At 37.0% G+C, this 23323-nt stretch overlaps 1 protein-coding gene across 4 annotated transcripts in view; it reads left to right on the top strand.

The window, feature by feature from the left end:
• gpat2 (glycerol-3-phosphate acyltransferase 2, mitochondrial) overlaps positions 1 to 23323 on the top strand; it is a 54441-nt gene that overhangs the window by 12329 nt on the left and 18789 nt on the right. For all 4 annotated transcript variants that reach the window (XM_028457290.1, XM_028457291.1, XM_028457293.1 and 1 more), the window contains 12 exons: positions 352 to 422; positions 516 to 620; positions 1050 to 1160; positions 5967 to 6066; positions 8066 to 8202; positions 8644 to 8743; positions 12410 to 12589; positions 17512 to 17610; positions 18197 to 18279; positions 22095 to 22225; positions 22341 to 22411; positions 22753 to 22913. In XM_028457290.1, coding sequence (XP_028313091.1) covers positions 352 to 422; positions 516 to 620; positions 1050 to 1160; positions 5967 to 6066; positions 8066 to 8202; positions 8644 to 8743; positions 12410 to 12589; positions 17512 to 17610; positions 18197 to 18279; positions 22095 to 22225; positions 22341 to 22411; positions 22753 to 22913 — 1349 coding nt within the window. The remainder of the gene's footprint in view (positions 1 to 351; positions 423 to 515; positions 621 to 1049; positions 1161 to 5966; positions 6067 to 8065; positions 8203 to 8643; positions 8744 to 12409; positions 12590 to 17511; positions 17611 to 18196; positions 18280 to 22094; positions 22226 to 22340; positions 22412 to 22752; positions 22914 to 23323) is intronic.

Genomic DNA, 23323 nt, shown 5'->3' on the forward strand with positions numbered 1-23323 from the left:
CTCCCACAGATTGCCAAGCCACATTCTCAGCCAATATCAAAATTCTATTGTAATAGTCGGGTTTCAACCCATAGAGGGCAGTCACCCTGACATTTTACAACAAAATATTCCAAATTGAAATTTTGTGCCTAAAATGTCAAGAGTTAAATAAGATACATTCAACAACACTACTTCATACCAAAATACATTTGTTTTCAGTCGAAAAATATGGTTTTGAAGTTTAGTTCCTTTTTAAAGAAATAGCAAAATGACTCAGCAGAAATCTTTCTCAGGGATGTAACTACTGACATGAGAGGTTTGCTATTATAAGGGGCTAAAACATTATAAGTTCAATTGTATGTTTCTTCCCAGCGCACTAAACCTGACCAAAGTGACTTCTTAGGCTTCCGTGACTTGCTGAGTATCAATGAGAAACAAACCAGGTAGTGATAACATTTTATTCTAAAATGCTTGTGTTTTAGTCAATCACGCTTCAAACACTTACAGTATTTGAATTGGTTTTTTTTCTGTCACAGGTATCGAGGCTGGCTGGTCCGAAGGATCTGTTGTGCTCTTTTTGTGAGCGGGTGCAAGGTTTACCCAAGTCCAAGTCACAACAGGCAGGAGAGAATCAGCAACAGGTACCTGAGGGGATGGAGCGGCTGCAGTCCACATGCCAGTCGAGAGTAAATAGAAGATAGGCAGAGATATAGTTTGTACAAATCAAACCGGCTCTCATATTTCTCAAGGGAGGAGAGGATAAAAAAATGAAAAGAGATAAGGAACACAAGCAAAGATATAGAAAAGAGGATTAGTATGGGCACTGTGTGAGTGAATGAAGACAAAAGCACAGATTTAAGATGTTTTTCCTGTATTTTTGTCAGTGTTGATTATGTAGCTGTTGTTTTCCCTCATTCTGTGTTATTGAATTTAACCTTTAGGTAACCTTCTTACTCAGGGATGCCGTTGTTGTTATTTTATACCAGAAGGCTGCTTGTGTTTGTGTGAGAGCACCACAAAAGAGGCTTTCTGCCATCTTTAGCCTATTGTCCCGTGACCATGTGTTTCAGGGTGAAGGAGGCGCTCGCAGCCAAGCACAAACCACCCGAGGGGGAAAACAGCCAAGGGCAGCTACATTTCCTCCCCCTCATTAATACCTGCATTTCCTCTGGACTCATAAGGTTGGTGGGTTTATTCATGGCCAATGTGTGTGTGGGAGGGTGGGGGGGTCCAGGTTGAGGGTCGGACAGTTCAATTTGTTGTTGATTTGCTCATAACATGCTCTGACATATCGATTTAAAGCTACATATGAATAACATTATAACTATTGGATAAGTACAAGTAACAACAAAAACAAGTGTCTTCCATTAAAGGGAAATTTGTCATTATAAATTACTTGTAATTAAACCTAAATTCATAATTCCTGCAACTGTATAATTAAAACCTAAACATATTATTCAAAAAGAAGACAGAAAGAACCTGCTGGAATTATTACACGGAAGGCAAGGAAACATCAAAGCGATCAGCAGACGACGTCTTTAAAGAAGAGGTAGATCAAAGTAAATTTCCGGAAGAACAGTTGTTTTAATAAGTGAAAACTTAACGTGTTATTCATAAAGGAAGGAATTATTGCACTGAAGTCAAAGAAATATCATGCGATCAGCAGACACCTCTGAAGAAGACTGGCAGTTGACAGTCGAAACATGTCAGGATATCACAGTAAATTTCCTTAAGTTGTCTGAATAAATGAAACCTTAATTTATTACTAAAATCAATTCCTTTTTTAATGAGTTTTGATGTATTTACCCTTATTGTTCTGCAATCAATAATAATAATTATAAACATTTTATTTAAAAGCGCTTTTCCAGACACTCAAAGTGACACATGAATGAGTCACTGTTTAAGTGTTGTTGTTCAATCACAATGACCATGAGACTCATCGAGTCAGTTGGTCTTCAACCATTATGTTCATCCATGTCCTCGATGAGTTTAAAGAAACAGTCCTCTTCAAAGGCAGAAAAATCGATTACTGCACCTCTTTGAATGGAACGTGAATTTATCATTTTCTGTTTTTTATATCCTACATGTGGAGAACAGACCAGATACTGACTGAATTTAGCTCTTTGTTTTGGCAGTAGCTGCTGTGAGAGAGTGGGAATCCAGAGATTGATATAATCTTACTAAAAAGCAAGAGACGTCTGTGTGTGTGCGCGTGTGTGTGGAGCAAATATCTCCCCTCAGGTGCGAGTTCGACCTGAAACTTGTCAACGGGTTCCAAATACCCCAAGTGTGTGTATCTGTTATTTTGGAGTAATTTGGTCATTTCAAAATGTTTATTTTAATTTTATTTAACTTCTGGACGACCCCGAAATGAAACCTATTCAACTTTTGACCACGGGGTGTGAGGGGGCGCTAGCGCGCCATCTATATCTATCACCACTTCCGGTTCCGGGTTCATGACGTGTGTTTGGGTTAAAAAAAAAAAAAAAGTCAATATTAAAAATGTTTTTGTACCACATTTAAGTTAATATTACATGGTTATTTAATATTATTCCCGTGATTCCAAACTTACTTTAAATCTCGGGTCACAGACTTCACTTCCTCCTTCATCTCCATGAGTGTGGACAGTGACTGTGCTGACAGTCATTAGCCGATTATATCACAAAAATTCTGATTCTTCAGACAGAGGAATGTAACGTTTTTGTGAGCGGATGGGTCCACTATGATTATTGTTTGTTCTGCACAACGGTGAGTTTCTTCTTATATTCTTCTATGTGCTAAGAAAGATGCTAGCAGCTACAATGTAAACAAACACACACGGCTGATGCGCGTGCGTGCGTGCACTACATCGGATCACACACACAGCATTATATTATCTCTATCTAATCGTACTACTACCGTATTATTGTTATTGCTATTCTTATATTATTCTTTTTTTGTATTATTCTTTTATCTCATAGTTACTGGTATTCTCATTGTATTATTTTTTATTGCTATTACCTTATTATTTTATGTTATTGTTTTTATTGTATTATACTTACTGGATTTTCATTATATTATTTTGTCATTGTTATTGTATAATTTTACTATAGTATTAGAGTTATTGCTATTCTTATAATTACCATTACATTCTTTTTCATTATTAATATATATTTTTATTATCATTACTGGTGTTCTCATTGTATTATTAGCATTGTTATATTATCATTATATTACCTTATAATTATTTAATATTGTTTATTATTAATATTGTTTTTAGTGCATTATATTATTTTGTTATTGCAATTATTAACATTAATATTACGACATTACTTTTATTACTATTACTACTTTCACTATTCATATTATATCCCTATCAACATATTTATTTTTATCAGGGCTCTACACAAACTTATCCAGTGGTGGCACTGGTGTGACAAACTAACTGTGTTAGTCGAGGGGTTGTACAGCATAGACATACATGCTGATGAATAGTTGACTTAACTGGCTACCGTAGTTACCGTGTCTTTCTTAACAACCTGCGTCGGATTATGTGCAAGAAGTGCGCGCGGAGGAGATGGCTGACACACACACACACACACAGTATTTATAATAAAAACTATACTAAATGAGTAAAATAAAACTAAAAACTAAACAATATTTATACAAAAGGTACACAAAATAACAACAGAAATGAATACAAATATACAAAAAGGCTCCAAAAACACACAAAATTACTCCAAAACACATACATTACAGAAAAATACACCAAACAACAAAAAACTTATGAAAATGACTCAAAATACACAAAACTAAATATTTATACAAAAATACACAAAATAACAACAGAAATGAACAAAACTACACTATAAAAGATACAAAAATACACAAAAAGATTCCAGAATCACACAGCAATGGCAACAAAAAACAATAATTAAACAAAAAATGCACAAAAAGACAACAGAAAGATACAAAAATACACATAATGACTCCAAAAACATACATTACAGAAAAATACATTAAACAAAAAATATAAAAATGAGTAACAAAAACAATTATTATACAAAAAAATGCACAAAAACACAACAGAAAGATACAAAAATACGCAACTATACCCTTACGCTCCCATATGAATGCATACTTCCGACGGGCATTGTACTAGTAGGAATAATTGACCATGAAGGGAAAATAAACAATTACCCTTTTGTTCTCCTGTTTCAATGATAAAAGCAACAGACGTTCAATCTTTGTGATTCTCCACATCCAGAATTATTAATCATAACAGTGGGAGTCTCCCGATTATCAGGTCTAACATCTGCCTGTCATAAATCACAAGAGGCCTGATTTACTAAAGGTCTGTGTGTGTGTGTAAAAACATGGGCAGACTTGACAGTGCAAGCAAACAGGAGTTGCTTTTGATCTACTAACCTACGTCTACTGACGATGGACCATATGTGTTAAACTTAAGGCCCGGGGGCCTAATCCAGCCCCTAGAGCATCCCCTCCAAATACACAAATTCAATGAAACTTCATAATATTAGCAGGGCTCACAGTTTCACGTGATAGCTGCATTTTTAATCTCAAATTATTGAAAGAACTCTGAATTTTTAAGATCGAATGGGTCTTTATTTGGTCCCTGAACTAACATGAGTTTGACACCCCTGCAATAGGTGATAATGGACTCAGAATTACAATTTGGGACAACATAAAAAAACAACATAAATATATAATTTCAGAATCAGATACTCTTTAATAATCCCAGCGATAAATTACTTTTGTTACGGCTCCAGATATACAGACAACATATATTATACAAGCCGCATCTGTTATGAACAAATATAAATATAACCATACATATAAAAGGTCAACTGTACAGTTTAAATATGTGCAAAAAGAGCAAAATGAAAAAGACTGTCTGTGTCTGAGTCAGGTTAAAGAAGGGGGGTGTCTGACTATTTTAGGGAGGCGTTATAAGAGTTTAATGGCCACAGGCATGAATGATTTCCTGTGGTACATATGGGTAAGAGGAGTCTTGTGCTAAAAGTGCTCCTCACTGGGCCAATGTGTCGTAGAGAGGGTGTGTGACATTGTCCAAGATGGACTGAAGCCTGGACAGCATCCTCCTCTCATCAGGGTGTCCAGCTGTTTCCCCACGACATCACCAGCCCCCCGATCAGTTTGTTTAGTCTGTTGTTATCTGCAACCTCTCTGCCAGAACATGCAAAATACGTTGGCAATCTTAGTCGATCATCCACAGCAAGTGCGCAAACAGTGTTTACATGCAATATTTTGCACATAGATTACCTATTTTTAATTGTGATTTTAATAAATCAGACCCAAAGTTTGCAGCACATGCAGTAAGACACACAATGATCGTAATAAGAGACTCTGGACAGGAAAAGGAAGGAAATGCAGAAAGGATAGAAACTGTGATTTCCTTTAAATTACAAATGAAAAACTGGCCTCATTTTATTGGATCTCAAAAGAGAAACAGTGAAAATGTCTTGCTGTCAGGCGTCTGAAAGTGACTGACAGTTGTGGAGGAGTGATGTTGCCAAACCTATTTTGATTGCACGCTGCATAACGATGTGTGTCAGATAGTAAATTGCAGCTGGGTGGTGTGTGTCCATCAGATCCTGGGAGCATGTTCCTGAATCCACAATCATCGATAAAAATTCTGTAAATGTCTGATGAACTGAAGTTGGAAAATCCTTTTCTTTTCTTTTTTTCTGTTTGCATTCCAGAAGGATTTGCTCTTACAATTCAATTAAAAACACACCCCTCTCTTTTCTTTCAGTCTCTGTTCATTTTTCTTGCTTTCTCTTTTATCCTCAGCTTGTCTTCTCACTGTCTTTCACTCAACTTTACATTTATGTCATGTCTCTGTTAACTCTGTGCTAACTTTTGATAAAGCCCCCATTTCAAGTCATTATTTTATTGGCAGCGGCTCCTTTGCTGCCCCCGAAGTGAATTTATTAGTTCCTAACCCACTTACCTCTCTTGACTAGGCTCGTGGGCTGGGTGTTGCTGAAGATGTTTGCTTCCATGTTTGGCAGTGTTCAAGTTAACCTCAACCATCTGTCGGCTGTGCGCAGAGCTTCCGACGAGGTACAAGTGTTTGTCGATTCATTTTGTGTGTTTGTGCATGGTTCCTCATCCTGAATCTTGACACATTCAAGAGCAGAATGCAAAATTAGATGAAATGGTTACACATCCCACAACAGTAAAGCTTTACCTAAAGTGAGTTTAGAGTCATTGAGCTGTTAGTAGAAACTTTAAGCAGGTGCAGGTTTTTCTTATTTACCATTTATTTTGATTGAATTTTTACTTAATTTCACTTATCAACTTTCAAAAATACAGACTAAACTACATGGATTACTTACATTATTTGTTGTAGTAGGCTGTTGTATCAGAAGTGAGCGTTAAAATGCAGTAGAACAAGGACAAACTACTAACTGTATTTTATTGGGATTGGTATTAAAAATTGTTGTTAACCCGCAATTAAGATAAATAGTTAAATGTTTATTCATATTGTAACACCAGGAAATTAAAGGACTTACCTTTAGTCATACATTTTCAACCCATGTTATGTTGGGACATAAAATTTTTAATGTATAAATTATTATATATAAAAGTGTATGTTGGTTAATAATTATATGCATTTAATTTTTTTATATGCATATGACAACATATATTATACAAGTTACATCTTATAAAGGTATAATTACGCATATATACACACACACATTAGGATGCATCTCATCCTGCAGGAATTCAGCCCTGTTGGACTGAGTTTGTGCAGAAAGGACATTAAGTGTTACTTTAGATCTCAAGTTGAAAAACACTGAGCATCCAAATGGGTTTGTTTTTTTTTTTTGTTGTTTGCTAGTCATTGCAGTTAGTTTTAAATTAAATGTTTTACTCTTTTTTTTTTTAACCAAATTAATTTTCTCTTTATTTCATCATCCAAGAGCAGGTGGCATATATCCATCTGGTTTAAATGTAGTTTTATTTATAAAATGCTGGCCAATTGGTATTCCATATATATATTATAACTTTTTTTCTTTTTGTATGTATTTTTCTGTTTTGGTTTAAATTTGTTTTCATTCTTTGTTTGATTTTATTAGTTTGTTAATCCTTTATTGTTAATTTTAACCAAATTAGAACAAACATTTCAAACAAAGCTGGTCTTCAGTATTTAAAGTGACATTTTTGTGTCTAAATAAATCAAATACAACTCCAGAGATCGTGGGCAGAGTAATGTAGGTATTTTTGGACATATGAAGGAAGTTAGTCCAACTGAGGTGTGAAGGTCTGCACGTATCAATCAATCAATCAATCAATCTTTTATTTGTATAGTGCCAAATCATAACCAATGGTATCTCAAGACACTTTACAGTAGAGCAGTCTTAAGGACGGACTCTCCATTTTATGGATACACACATATGCATATATATGTATATGCACATACATGGTGGTTCCAGAGAAGTGGGGCCTGATAACTGAAAGCTCTTCCTCCTATACTACTTTTAGAGACAAATGGAACAACGAGTAGTCCAGCATTTTGAGAGCGTAGTGTTCTGGGGGGATTGTATTGCACTACAAGCTCCTTGAGATAGACTGGTGCCTGTCCATTTAGGGCTTTATAAGTGAGAAGAAGAATCTTGAATTCTATTCTATATTTTATGGGAAGCCAATGCAGAGAGGCTAATACAGGAGTAATGTGATCTCTTCTCCTAGTTTTAGTCAGTACACGTGCTGTAGCATTTTGAACCAGCTGAAGTGTCTTAAGCGACTTGCTCGGGCAGCCTGCTAAAAGAGACGTACTGTCGTCGCACAGATATGTTACCTCTGCCTATGTTTTTCTCAACAGAGAAAGAAATATAGAGTCAGATTCTGTCTTTCTGCTGATTTCTAAATGATAAATGTTATTGAAATTCCATCGGCGTGAAAGGATCTGAGGATTGCAGGGTTTGTAATCACAATACCGATTAAATAAAAGATCACAGAAATCCATTTCTAATCTGTGCCTCACCTCACCTCAGTAGTGTGTGGCTGCTGTGATGCATAACAATGTGAATAAGTTAAAGCTGCCTGTGTTTCATAGGAGGGATCGTTGCTGGTTTACATCCATGTTCGTCAGAGCCTCGTCGACTACGCCCTCATCGCTCTCACGCTCTTCTGTCACAACGTGAGAGTGCCTTACACGTTTTGTCCCCTTCAAATTAAAAGCTCCATTCTGAGGTAATCTCACTCACTCACACACAGTGATTTTTGTTTTATTTTTACCATTGTGTGAAAATATTCAGTCACTCCTGCAACTAGCACTATCTGTGATCCCTTCACACACAAACACAGAGAGAAAGAGAAAGAGAGTCAAAAGTCTTTATACGTCTTATTAATTGGATTAAACAAGACGATGCTGCATAGAACATAATATGAACTTAATACACACAGTTTACAATAAGAGCAGATTAATAAGTTTCACCAGATGTCAATAAATTCAGTAATACATCAACCCATCTGTCCATCCTTTTTTTGACCCGCTTGCTCTTTTTCAGGGTGTAAAGTGATTTAATGCAGAATAAATACATTGTCAAGATAACACAATGTTTGCAGCACAGCATTTAAAACACACACACAAATTTTGCCCGCTAAAAACACTTGGTCCATATGTCTTTGCAGAGCAATCCTCCAGAAAGTGGGTGTTGTCCTACTTCCCCCCTCCCTACTGACTGAGCAGGATGCCGAGATGGATCCCCTGCATGCATGCGTCATGACCTCTGTAAGTTATTTGGCCTAGACCACTATTATAACAATATCTAATTAATGAGATTGTAAAAAAAAAAAAACAAAGGGAAATATTGATCAGACAATCAGTTAGACCTGCAGAAAATAAATGAAACACAAAATTAAAAAAAGCTGCATTTTGGACTTCGTATGGAGATGTATCTAAATAAAAATATATTGTTCTATAATTGACAGTAGTTAAAAAAAAAAAAGTTAAATGTGCTCTGTGGTACAGAGGGTTCAAGTGGGGCATCAAAAATAATTTTTTTCATTTTTTTTCATTTTGTTTGGGTTTTTTGCTCTTGTTGTGTATGTTATGAGTCATATTGTCTATTCTTGTTGTCATTTTGTGTGTTTAGAGACATTTTTGTGTAGTTTTGTTGCATATCTTCTGTATTTTTGTAGTCGTCTTGTGTATTTTGGAGTAATTTGGGTATCTTTGCTGTCTTTTGTGTATTTTTGTAGCCCTGCTCTGTGTTTTGGGGTATTTTCTGTACTTTTGTTGTCCTTTTGTGAATTATCTTGTAAATGTTTATTCTATTTCATAATATTTTGTGAGATGTCTTACTATGGGATGCACTCCCATCTGTAGCCCTCAGAAGCATTTTTCTCAATCTGCTAATCCTGATTGGCTGGTGAAACGTGTTCATCCACCAAGGACACTCCCACCTCCTAAGAGGGCCTCCTCATGCGTGGCACAAGTTTTACTGTCCTAATGTGTACAGACCTCTGCCATGCAGGCTTGTCTTCGCTCGATAAGCATGTCTGCAATAAGGGAGCTACCACATTCCATAATGAGACATCTCACAAAATTTTATGAAATAGAACTTTAGGTTATTTACATAACCCCAGTTCTATGAGTAATATGAGTGAGATGTCTCACCAGACAACCCTTCTTGCTTGGGCAAGTGAGAAGAGGTGCTTGTTTTGAATAATGTGTGCCCGTCCGCCGCCTCCTCTTATAGGAGGTGGGAGTGTCCCTGGCGGACGGACATTTCACCAGCCAATCAGGATTGGCAGATTGAGAAAAATGCTTCGGAGGGCTGCAGATGGGAGTGCATTCCATAGTGAGACATCTCACTCATATTATTCATAGAACCGGAACATGTTTGTAAATAGCTTGTTATTAAGCTCAGCAGTAGCCACCACATGAGCCATTTACCTGCATTTAGCATTTTATACAAGAAAGACATCTAAAGCCGTCTAAATACGATATTTGTTGCTTCCTGACCGTACATAAACTACTATACTTTTTTTATTGGCATTTATTAGAGCTTGGGTGTAATTTTTCTGTTTAAGTTCTGGTCATTGTTTAGCTCTCAGCAATTAAAATATGCTTATTTCTGTCAGTCGGGGACCATAATCTAGCTCATCATCAGCTTTCCAGACTAAAAAGCAAGAACCTTTGCTGTTGGTGCTGAACCTGAAGTAAGGAAGCATGTTGCTAATGCGTTTTCCTGAAAAACGTCTAATAGACAGCAGGTAATTATAGAAAATTAGGGGGTGAGTAAAATGTGCCTTGCCCTGACATTTGTTTTTGCCTGTATGCATTTGGTTCAATTCGTACACGCTTGTACACAGGCGCCTTTCATTTTCCTCCATGCTGGTGTGTTATCACAGTCAGAATGCAAGCTGTAATTTCTCCCAACCGTCATCGCTCATTCACCAGCCTTTTCCCAAATAATATTCATACCCTAAATTACCCTCTGCCCTGGATATGGAAACAGGGACTGGAGCTTAGGAGGTTGCTGGAGGGACAAAGAAATATGACGAAAGCAGAAAAATGAGAAGAATGGGGGTCACAGTCAAGTGTTGGTCAGCAATACCAAACAGAAAAATCAAAGTTTGTCTTGTGTGTTGATGTGGTCATGCTTGTGTCATTGTCTGTGTGGTGTGAGTTGGCACATGTAATCAATAATCATAGATGGCAATTTTCTGCTGGTTTTTGCAGATTCTATTTGCAACTGATAATTTTTGTGGGTTGTGTAAATCCGTTGAAAACATTTTTATAACTTGTGTTGAAGCATTTGTTGATGGATCGGCAATTGGATGAATATGAAGCAATTTTGACCAATGAGAATGCTTGGAGCATTTCACATTAGAAATAAATGGCTAAAAGTCACTGTAAAAGTTAAAAAAGGGGGAAAATACAAGATAACTGTAACTCCTGGACAATTTTAGAAGAAATCGGACGTGACTTGGGAAGCATTTTTTGTTTATTGCAATGACTTGATAAACTATGGTTCCTGCAGGATGTGTTGCAATGCTGGATAATACTTCTAAAGCAGGGGTGTCAAACTCATTTTTGTTCAGGGGCCAAATACAGACTCCTTTGATCTCAAGTGGGCCACAGATTTTAGGCAGGAAAAAGAGGAGTTTTAACATTAATGTGCCAGAGTTTGCATTTTCAGGTAAAAATTACATATAGAGTATATGAGACTGACAATATACAAGCATGGACCTTAAACTTAAATTCACTTACATTTCCTTGATATTATGAACAATTATTTAATTTAGTAGAATCATTTTAGAAAATGACTGCCATCATGAAATATATGCTTGGGAAATTTGTATCCATGTGTATTTGGAGAGGCTTAGATATCTAGAATTTAATTATTTTGTAATTTACACAATTATTTGTGTTTTTCTGTCACTTTTACCTGATCCTGTAGGCAGAATTAGATGCTTTAAAGGGCTGGATTTGGGCCTCGGGCTTTGAGTTTACCACATGTAATCTAAACTGAAAAAACATGCGGGAAAAACTTGTCATAGCAACTATTCATGGGAGTGTGGTGACTCACAAATACACTGGAAAGACATTCGTCAAAGGTCTGTACCTTTAAGGGAGAGATGTTGCGGTTTTGTGTTTCCAGGTTTACATGTGTGACGCTTCGGACCTCTCTCGCTGCTGAGTTTATATTCATATATGATGTGGAGAGTAAAGTGATTCAACGCATCTCCGTCTCTCGTCTGCTCACTTACCGCTCTCCACAGGAGTCTGCATTTGTAAGGCAATTATTGACTTTTTACAAGTTAAAAGAGGCAACTCACTGTGAATACAATCAATTGAAGCAACCTCAGATGCAAAGGTTAGAGAGATATGTTAAAGAGAAAGGGATGCTGCTCATAAGACAGAATTAAAGAGGAAAACAGTGCAAAGGTTAAACTGTAAATAGTGTAAATATTAATAACCTATAGCTAGTTTGATTCTGTTGGCTGGTTTACATTCAGTGACTGTTAATGTTAGTGAGCCAGTTTGTCCATGTTTGAAGGCTGTATTTCAATGGTAATAGACCTTTTTGGTTTGAGTTCTGGCCTGCTTCGTTGGAATTCAATGGTAATTGAATTTGTCCAGTCTGTAAGTGTAGAGACATTACCAAGGAAAATATCTGTGAATGACAAAAGGAGGCCCCCAGAGCTCTTTTTTTTTCTTTTTCTGCTCCTTATCCTGACTGTTTACTACATTTTGTCTATTTTTGCTCCACATTCCCTCTAAACTCTATTATTTGGCTTTCTGTAATACCCCAAAGGTCTACTTTGCTGTATTGCTCATGTATATTCTAAAAAGTGTTGCCTGTGTTTGGTGTAATGGTTCCTTTGCTCTGAACCTATTAACTTTACTGTTTTTATCCTCACCCTTTCCCTACTCCTCCTCCCTCAGCTGGTACGTGAGCTGCTGCTTGAGGGCCAGGCCGTGAGTGTCGGTGTGTCAGCAGAGTCTGGCCAGGGCGGCCAGTGGCTGGGTCGCATTAGGCACCTCATCAAAGCAGGTTCTGTCCCAGATGTCAGCCTGGTCCCTGTGGGCATCTCGTATGACTCAGCACCCAACTTCAGCTGGCAGGTCAGTGCATTTATACACACACACACCTTCAAATGCAGCCTCCTGCCAACCCCAATGACCTCAGGAGGAAGTGAACAGTGTGAGAGCCAAACATGACAGTGCATGACATGGGCACAGAGCCCATAAACTGGAACAACTTATTTACTAATGTTAAAGGTCATCCATTAGATAGATGAATCAATTTATCTTCCTACGATTCAACTACATTGATCTGTGCTCGGCAAGTTGGCCTTCTGGGTGACACACATTGATCTAAAATCGTTTTAAAGGTAATCTATCGATTGTATCAATACAAGGAAACAACGCATTGGATTTAAGCATGGCAGATTTTGTAATGATGTGCTTTAAAAGCTTTTTTAATAGTAAAGACGTTGCAGCCGTTCCTGTCGGCTGTCTATGACGTCATAGCCACACACCAGCGAAGAAGCCAGAGAACGAGAAATTGATCAATTATCCAACTTTGGGGTCCAGTATGTGGAAACACTTTGGCTTTTGCACAGACGACGATATTATAAAGGAGTCAACCACCAGAACCTTCTGGCAGCATTCACTGCAGCAGCAGCAGCACATGTAGCATTAGCTCGTTAGCATTAGCACTGCAAGAAGCCATCAAGTTAAAACGAAGATTCAACCACTGCTCATTTAACCAGAACAGATCTTGTTTTCGCTTAATTTTTTATTTTAATTTTGTATTACTTTTATATTGGGAAAAACAGGCAGAATGTTAAACCGAATATGTATTTTTATTGAAAACCTAAAGAGTATTGAAAATGAGAGCAGAACAGTTAACGTCCTGTTAATTTAAACTGGTGTATATATGTTCATAAATAATTTAAAGATGATTCCCTTACAAGAAACAGGAATCTAGTTTAGCTCACCTATACTGTACAGTATTCAGGTATTAATTTCACAGTCACACTGGTTGAATTGTTATTTTGGCTATAAAGTTACTAAATTGTTTTGGATTGAATCCTTCTAAATGAACCAATATCATCAATTAATCGAATCGGTAACAAAGAAACGTTAAAATTAATCATTGTTAAAACAAATCATTACACCACAACCAAATGCTTTGTCATGGTTTAGATATTTATATTCAGAAAATTATTTTTACACTTTTAAAGTAGTGGTACTCAATTCTGAGCAAATTCCAACAGAAAACTCTGCTATTCATTGAATTAAAAGTAATAATTGTCTCTATAACTTGCTGTAGACTAAATTATACACTGGTGTGTTTGGGACACTGGTCAAGGTTGGCCAAACGGGTTGACATAAACACTCACAGTGGCTCAGTTCAACCTTTTACTGCGAACTATAATTTAATAATTCAATTTTGTTGTAGAATGACGGTAAAAGCACCTTTACAAAAACATGAGTTACCAAGACATTAAGTGCCACGTGACATTTAATCCAATAATGTTAAGGTCATCGGTAAAAGCTGGTGGTCGCAGTCGCTCAATATTAAAAAGTCTGATTAAATTATGGGCACCAGTGCCAGTTTCTGACAACGTCTTTTCTTTTTGAGTGTTTGGGGTGTTGTCCTCTGATTGACAAGTTTGGGATTCGATTCCAAGTGTGTTTTAAAGGGGGAGACCCTAAAAACCCTTATTTCCTCTTGATGGTAAATTAGTGCCTTGCATGGCAGCTCTCTCCCATTGGTGGGTGAATGTGAGTGTGATAGGGTGAAAATGGCTGATATTGTAAAGCACTTTGGGACAACTGCGGTGATCATTAAAGCTGCTGGGGATGATAACTAACAGTTCTTAATAACAATGGCATATTAGGGCCACATTACAATAAGAAGAAATTTGAGTACTACAAGATTAAAGTTGTAATGTTTTGAGAATAAAGTTATTTTATTAGATTAAAGTCATAATATTTCGATATTAAAATTGTTTATTTAAAAACTGGTAATGGTAGCGCTCAGAATTCCCTGTTGAATTAAAAGCAACTAACACCCTGAAGTCGACCACTTCCAGCCAGTTTCTCCTCCACTAAAGAGGTTATTTGCTTCAAATCAGTCTGGTTCTTTTGTCGGAATAAACGCAAACGTCTGCAAAGTCACTTGAAAGTTTTTTGGGTTGACGATGGGCCAAAATTAAACCTAAAGAGAAATATAATCTCACTAAATGCTCCACATTCTCTATAACCGAGAGTGACCGCATTTTATTTAATAAAATTCTGACTTTATTCTCAAAATATTGCGACTTTAATCTTGAAAAATTACAACTTTAATCTCAACATATTATTACTTTAATCTCATAAAATTCAGATTTTATTAAAATACGACTTAATTCTCAGCAAATTACAACTTTATTCTCAAAATTCTATTTCTTTAATCTGGTAGTGCCCAGATTTTTTAAATTTTAATGTGGCCCCAATACGTTGTTGTACTTTATAATACTGATGAAGATCAATAAATCAAAAGATATATCTTCCGGAAAGTGGAAGAATATACCTACAAATGTTGAAATTGTCAAGTTTGTTTATGACAAGTTTGTTGTCATTTTCAAATGGTCATGTGACTTAAAGAGCCTAAAACAAATGTATTTGGGTATGAAGTAACAAAATATCAATATAAGCTACTGCTTTATTTTGGTTTTCAATCTGTAGAAACAATGGAAACGTCAGTTTTTTGGTTCACACTGGCATCGGTAATGGACGAAAACAACTTTTGGATATAATACAGGTGCTGTTTAAAAAAATGTGATTTATCTTCCCCAGCAGCTTGAGAGCATTATTATAACATGAAGTCCTTTTACCATTTACCAAATCACTTTGAGTTTTGACAACCATAAGACAAACATTCATTCAAGGAACCTTCAAGTGTTTCATGTTTCTATTGCTTCCCATTTTCTTTGGAACAGAAGGTTAATCTTTTTCCTCGGGCCCTGTGATACTTCCTCACCAACACTCAGTTTCCTGCCTACTTTTGCACAGTAGCACTACTGTGGGAATGATGTTCACGCCACTCTAGAGAACTGCTTTGAAACACCTTATCTCATCGTCTCCACAGATATACAGTCATGGTCGAAAGGATTGGCAACCCTGGAATTTTTCCAGAAATTACACAATTCCTCCCAGAAAGTGTTACATCTACCATTTTTTTTGGTATACAGGTGTTTATTTCCTTTATTTGCATTGAAAAAAGCACAAAAAAGCCAAAGAAAACAGACAAAATTGTTGACACGCTTTTAAAATTGTGGATAAATCATTTTATTTCAAGCATGTGATGCTCCTTTAAACCCAACTGTGGCAAGTAACAGGTGCTGGAAATATAGAAATCACACCTGAAGCCAGTTAAGATGTATATAAGTTGGCTCAACTTTTGTGTTGTGTGTCTGTGTGTCACACCACGCATGGAGAAGAGAAAAAAGAGCCAAGAACTGTCTGAGAACTGAAGAAGCAAAATTGTGGAAAATTTGTGTCCATTTTTTTTAATTTTGTGTAAAATGATGTAGATTTTAGCTTTTTTCTTCTGCTTTTTTGTGTTTTTTCAATGCACTTAAAGGAAATAAACACATGTATATAGTGCCCTATAAAATCCTTTTTTTTTTTTTATTCATGTTTTCCACATTATTTTTTTAAATTCCGTATTTTTTTTTAGAAATATTATTACATTTCTTCAAAAAATATTAGTTTTTAACTCCTGTGAGGAAACAAAATAAATACTAACTAAAATTATTAATTAAACAAAAATGTATGTGAAAAAATAAAAATGTAACTTAAAATAATGAGTCAGCTACAATTAAAAAAGGTACATATAATTTGTACTGACATGGATTATTCTAACTGCTCCTTTTTAATTATCTATAATATGTGCAGCATTAATGTCACCCACTTTCCCCTCAGGGATCAATGGTTTACTGAATCTGAGCAGGTTTATTGATTAATTGTTGATTAACTTAATTGAAATTATCCTAATGACATCATTGCCGACTGTAATAATTAAACAAAAACAAATAGACAAAAAAATACATCAGTTATTTCACCACTAGGGGCCAGAATATTTTACAGTATTAGAAGCTTTCAAGTTATCAAGAACCTACGATGTTTCAGACTCTACAATCACTGGCATCGGTGGTCTTGTCCACAACAACAGAACACTTTGATCTTCTGTAGCTCTGATGAGATGTTGTTGAAACACTATGAGCAGGTGAAGGTGATCATGTTTTCACGGCGTGCCTCAGAGCTTGACGAGAAACGAGCAGAGTAAAGTTAAGCATGAACTGGTGTCGCTGTATTTAGGAGTGAGTGATGATTTGCATAGTTTTTTGGCAGTTTAGACGGTGTTTCTGGTGGTTTAGATGGTGTTTGAAGCGGCCAGGAAGGGAGGGGTGAGGGTGGTGCACCTAAAGAGAGAGGTCCCCGGACACATTTCCCCATCAAAAAACTTTATTTTCCTCATAGTGATGGCGTTTCATCCCGATTCTGTCAATTTCCACGTTCAACAGTGGATTTTGTTTTCATTGGTCGATTCCGTGATTCTGTTAACGTGGATTTTATATGGCCCTATGTATAACAAAAACATGCTGGAAAAATTCCGGGGGTGCCAATACTTTTGTCCATAACTGTAGTTCTCATCGCCTATTCTTAACTGTTCCCTCCAACTTCCTGCTGACCTGCTTCGGTCAAATGCCTGCAGTTTGCATTGAATGTATTCAGGCAGCAGTAATCACAGTTTGTCTGCATTTATCCACCTTCTGTTATCAGCACTGAGATGATGCTGAACAGTAGGTGTTGCTTCCATTTAATTGCACTAACAGGGTCCTCGCAGCGTTATTGTGTTCCGTCAGATTCATGCTAAACTCAAACTGAGCCAGCTGTTTATCCTAATGTTTGTCATAAATCCTCCTCATTGGTGTGGCTGCTGTTTGAACATCCCACTGCCTGTTCATGTGTGAATTCACGTGTCCTTACAGGGAGGGTTAAAGTCTGTGCTGCAGAATCTGTGGACTCTTCTTTGGAGAAGACCAGAAGGACTCGTGAGAATCCACTTTGCTCAGCCGTTTTCCTTCAAGGTGCTCCAGCAAAACATCAATTTACTAAAGATCCTTTCACTCTGAATAGAGGCGAGATAGAGCTATGGCTATTTGTTACAGTGGATCAAAGGGCTGCAGCACAGCATTCAAACGGCAGCTGAGCAAAGCCAGGCGTTCAGATTGTCGAGTGGATAGCTCAAGATTTAATTTTTTTTATCATCATCTTGTGAAGGACTCCAATGTTGAGATCAAAAGAGCCTCCACTTAATATAACAGCTGTTGTATTACTGTTAATGAATAAAACACAATATCAGTGCAGCCTCCAGAATAATACAGTACAATACAATAAATTAGTTTTTTATCAAGCAGCTTGAACATTAAAGTTGAAAGTAAAGGTTTTTCAAAAAGTATGATTAATTTTAGATTATCTATCGAAAGTAGAAGCCAATAAACTTTGAGCAGATTTAGCTTCAGTAAAATTGTCGGGATCAATATTGCAAAGTTTGTCCTGTTTTTTTCTGAACCCACTGAACTGGAACATTAGTGGAAGACTGATGTAGAGATGTTGTCCTTTAGTTCTTGGAAGGTGCCTGTTTACATGTATTGTCCTCATATGTGTGTGTAGGAGATGTTCAGTTCTGGAAGGTACAGAGTTGATGAATGGCTCCCTCTACAGGACCTGTTGCTCTCTGTTGTCCTCAACGACAGGTAATCAAATCACCTGTGAACTCAACTGCGATAGAGCTTTAACCATCTTAACATCTTAAACTTGATTTAACTTTGTCTTAAACCTTGTGTCTGGCTTGAATATGATGCATATTTAGCGGAGAGTTTTCATCCTCTTAGACTCGGTCCAATTACTATCAAAATTACACATTCAATCTCTTTTTTTTTTTTGTTTAAAGCTGCAAAGATAAAGATCCAGTGTAAGCCTCATAGATCAATACATAGAAGATAATGTGCTTTGAAAAAAAGATGTCGCGTCACGTGTTACGCACAGCCTGCTGACGCCGTCATAAAGTGTAAGGGATCATTTTGAATCTGTGAACATCAGCTTTGATTGGTCACTGCAGGTTGTAATGCACCACACACTATTGCAAGCCCTCTGTGTGGTAAAAATGCAGATGTTTAAAAACCTGTTTATGCAGGTGAACACCAGCCTTCTCTCTGCAATCTGCAATGCACCCTGCCTGCGATGTAAAACACCTTTTTCCATGGAGCTAAGTCTGTTTTGTAATCCGTTATGGTAGCGGATGTGCACCGTGCTGTCCTCCAACTGGGGGTACAATCTCTACACCACGCCTGATTTTTAGGGGCAAGGCTAACAACGCGGCAAGCAAAGCGCTATTCTGAGAAATCAGGCACAGTAAAATTGCACTTTAGGTCTCAGTCCGTGAAAACACCAGAAATGAGTTGGGAAGTAGCTTTGGCAATGTTTTGGGTGCAAATATAAGCAACAGGGTAGGAGGAAGTAAAAACACTTCGATGCATCTGTTTACAGGACTCAACATCCCACAATGCAATGTATGAAACCTTTCCGAAAATGTCAATAAGGGAGTGTTTGCACTGGAGTTAAAAACAGTATTTCGAGCAGCAATTTTAACCTTTTACTTCTACCTTCTTTCAAGGAAATGATCTCTGATTTATTCATCTATGAGGCCTGTTATGGAAATCTTCAAGCGTACACTGTATGTCTGATGAAATAAAGTCAAAATAGACCAAAACATCTTTTGTGGATTTTATTCCAGAGCTCTGGCATGAAAAAGGAAAAGTGGCAATCACACAGTAACAGCACATATTTCTAATAGGATAGAGAAGGGAAAAACTGATCAGAAAGGCTGCTATTGGCTAATCATATAACAGTGGGGAAGGTAATAAGGTTTTCCGAGTCACGACACCCGCAAGAACTTTGTTATGGGATTGTCTGGCACTGAGAGAGAATCTAATGTGAGAACGACATGTTTTGTGAACTTGTCTGAGGAAAACAACACTGGGAAACAGAGCTCTGACATGAAGGGAGGGAGAAATATACATATATAAGCATCTATAATGACATCTATAAGCTCATAATTCTACCATTTCAGGTTTACACAATGTCTTTATCTGAAAACTCATTGTCCCTAGCAGCTTTAAAACTAAGAAGATAGATTATTTGAGCTGCCATGATGAAAAGCTTTCAAATTTTTTCATGCTAACAGTTGTGAAAGGAGTCCAAAAGCAGTTTGAGTTCCTCTCAATGCTTTACCACTGTGTTCTTTCTTATGACCACTGCATGTATTTTTTACCTTAACAAAACACACACAGACTTTTAGACATATCAATATTGCACTTGCTAGCAGAACTTGGCAAAAGCAGCTTGAAAATTGTTTTAAAATCGCTTTCATTCAACACCTGCTATCATCTCCACTTAACGTTCATAGCTTTCTCTCATACCAAGTTGTTTGGTCACTCACTCTAACATGGCTTGAGTTTACTTGACATGAGGCCTTTGTTGTGATTCCTTTCTTAAAAAATGTTATCATATAATAAACAGAGTTTTTGGGGCTGGAGCAATCGACGCCGGCTTTCACTGATTCCTGTAATTTTCTTTTTTTTTCTTTCTGTAACTTCCTCAACCAAGGAAAAAAAAAATCATTTTCTGCAACATGTTCCAATGGCACAAGGCCAACAGTGAATGATTTCCCAATCTCCTCTGAGGAAGTTGCTATGCTAAACTATAATCCCTCAGATTTTCACCCGTAGTGCATGACAGCTGGTGTTGTCATGGTAACCGTGTGGGCTGTTTATTACCTGTTTTTTTCAGGTAAAATTCAAGCATGGAGCTGCTGGTGGGAGTCTGCTTTTAGTTGTGTTGGAGTTGCTACTCTCGCAGCACTTTGACCGTGCAATTGTAATCACTGTTCGCAATATTTTAAAACGCTCCCCTTCCCCTTTTAAAAAAAACTAAATAAACACAAAAGCACAAACCTGCACCAAGCACCAAATCTCCTCTTACCCAGATATTGGCAGTTAACTGAGTCAGTGATCCTGATCATGGTATCATGATTATTCACACTTAAGTATTGTATTAAATGTATTTCACCATTAATAACCATACAGTAGGTCCAAATGTATGGACACCGCCTTTTTTTTTTAGGAAAATTGTGATGAAATGCAGAAGCTGAATCTGATCAGGATGAAATTCAGTGGAGTAATTAAAGAACCAACTCAACATAACAGAGTCAAATTTCATAAAGGTCAGTCAATTATGAATATATGCGTTTTTGAAATTTTTTATTTTTTTATTTATTTTTTTTTTTTCTGGGAAAACTGTTCCAAAATCAGTATGTTGATCCGGATCCCCTCAAAAATGTAATGGAATTTTTCATGGCGTAACGTCTATCTTTGGTTAAGATTTTATTCAAATCCCCGAAACTTTGTCTGTCTTATGAAAACAAAAGTGTTTTGGTATGAAGTATTGGCTAATAATTCTTGTCCAACTCTGGCGTTTTATGTATTTGGGTATTTTGTTGTATAATTGTAAGAGTTACTGCCGTCTATGGGTTTAAATCTGGCTATTACAATTGTATTTTATTATTGGTTGAGAATGGTGGTTTGTGATGTTTTGCTGGCTTCTTATATCACTGTTAGCCCTAGCACCTGTGGTAAATTGGTTGGATTGTGAGAATTCTGAATCAAGAGGTATAGTGAGTATTGAGTGGCTAGATTGTTCATTGGAGATTTTGTAGCATAGACTGGGCATGTCTTCACTACTCCATGTGCCCTGCCAATAATCACAGCATTTTTCAAATTTCCAGCTGAGAGGCATGTCAGCCAAAACCTCTGGGTTTAGCACTTTTGATGTAACCCTTCTAACAAACAAATAACGCCTGTGAAAGTATTAGGTGAAAAAAAATAATAATGAGTGTATAGTTGACTATCACAATCAATGATTGGTAATAAAAAGCTTTTGCCTTCCTTACAGTAAACATTGAAATAAGGGTTTGAGATACAAAAGTCTTTATTTATATGACAAAGTGAAGTAACTTGAAGTAGCTGCTCTTGGTGCAGTGTCACTGCACAGAGTTGTATATTATTGTTTTTATAGCTTATTCTACAGGTAGCAAAGTGGAAAACTTTATTGTAAGTAGGGCTGGGTAACATGAACTATACCGACATGAACATGAACAATATCTCTCCTCAAAATGGCAATATACGACAGAAATCTTGATATTTATTAAGACAAATCCGGGTTACATTTGCTGATTAAAAAATGCCACACAGGCACATTTATTAACAAAAATTTACATTTTCTCCTGTAAGGGACAGCACCTGTGAGTGAGTTCTGTAGTGTGGCTTGTTTAGGCAATTATTGTATTTACTATATTGCCAAAATAAAAAACTCAGTATATCTTGAATCTCAATATATTGCCCAGGCCTATTTACTGTAGAAGAAACATTTACACATTTATTGTGACATCTTAATAATAACACCTTTATATATCCTAACGTCTCTGTATTCCAATGTCCCTTTTCATTTTTAGAGTGAACAGTCATTTTGGGCAGAGGCGAATGCCGTGGCTGCTGTCCCCGTCTCATTATGCATTTGATCACGAGGAGCCAAATCAATCGGAGCGAAACCTCGACATTGCCATCATCCTCCACCTCATATTCTGTAGGCCCAACATGACGCTCTTCTTTCTATCAGCCTTCATAAGCTGTTGTTTAATGCTGTGCTATTTGTGCTGCTTTATTAAACTCTGTGTGCGTGTTCATGTACATTCTTCCAGCTGCCCATTCCTGCATGGCCGTCATGTCCACCGGCCTCGTTGCAAGTCTGCTGTTGCACAAACACTACAAGGTAAAATCAATGTATCACTCTTTTAATCACGTGTTTACAAACTAAATTTCCCCTCGGTGTTGTCATTGCTAAAATCCACGCGTAGACCTCCAGAGAGCCATTAATACTCACAGAGCTCATAAAGAGAATTGGTTTTCGTACTTGTGTAATAGAGTGTGACGGTGATTCTGACTCACACCCACCATTGTCTCAGTAACGTTGTTGTTTGCCTAATGATCACCTGTTTTTTTGGCATCATTCCTGTCACTCTGCTTTCTCTTTCTGTTTTTCTGTGTGCCTTTAACTTCTTTTTTCCTTTTACATATTCAACTATTTAATTCTTCTTTATTCACTCCTCACAGGGAGTCAGTGCACCTGCCTTGTGTCGTGATGTGGTTTGGCTCACTGAAGAGCTCCTGCTTAGGAACAAAGATGTCGGCTTTAGTGGGAGCTTAGCAGAAGTCGTCCACTACGCCCTCTCTCTGCTGGCCCCTCACCTCATAATGGCTGCAGCACCGTCCAGGTGGAAAACATCCTCCTCCTGCTTCTTATCAAAATGACGTGTTCCCTTTCAATGAAACCAGTTTTTAATTATTTTTTGGGTCAGTTTGACCTCATTCACTGTTTATTGTTCACAAAATAATTGTTGATGATGATCTTTTTTCAATTTGCTGAGCACATATTGGATGCATTGGTGTTCCTATGGTTCCAAGCTGTTTTAGCTCCTCTTTCTCTGAAAAATGTCTTCGAGGAAAATGTTTACTGTCAATGAGGTTTTGAGCAGCTCTTTCACAGTGAAAGTAATGTAGAGGAGGATGTGTTTGAAGCTGCGTTTCCATTGATGTGAGCTGTCATGATGGTTCATTTCCCTACTGCGGGATCAATAAAGCTACAGTATCTATTACCCTTGGAAATGCACAAAATCTAAATAGC

Source organism: Gouania willdenowi, chromosome 9, assembly GCF_900634775.1.
Source record: "Gouania willdenowi chromosome 9, fGouWil2.1, whole genome shotgun sequence".
Taxonomy (NCBI): domain Eukaryota; kingdom Metazoa; phylum Chordata; class Actinopteri; order Blenniiformes; family Gobiesocidae; genus Gouania; species Gouania willdenowi.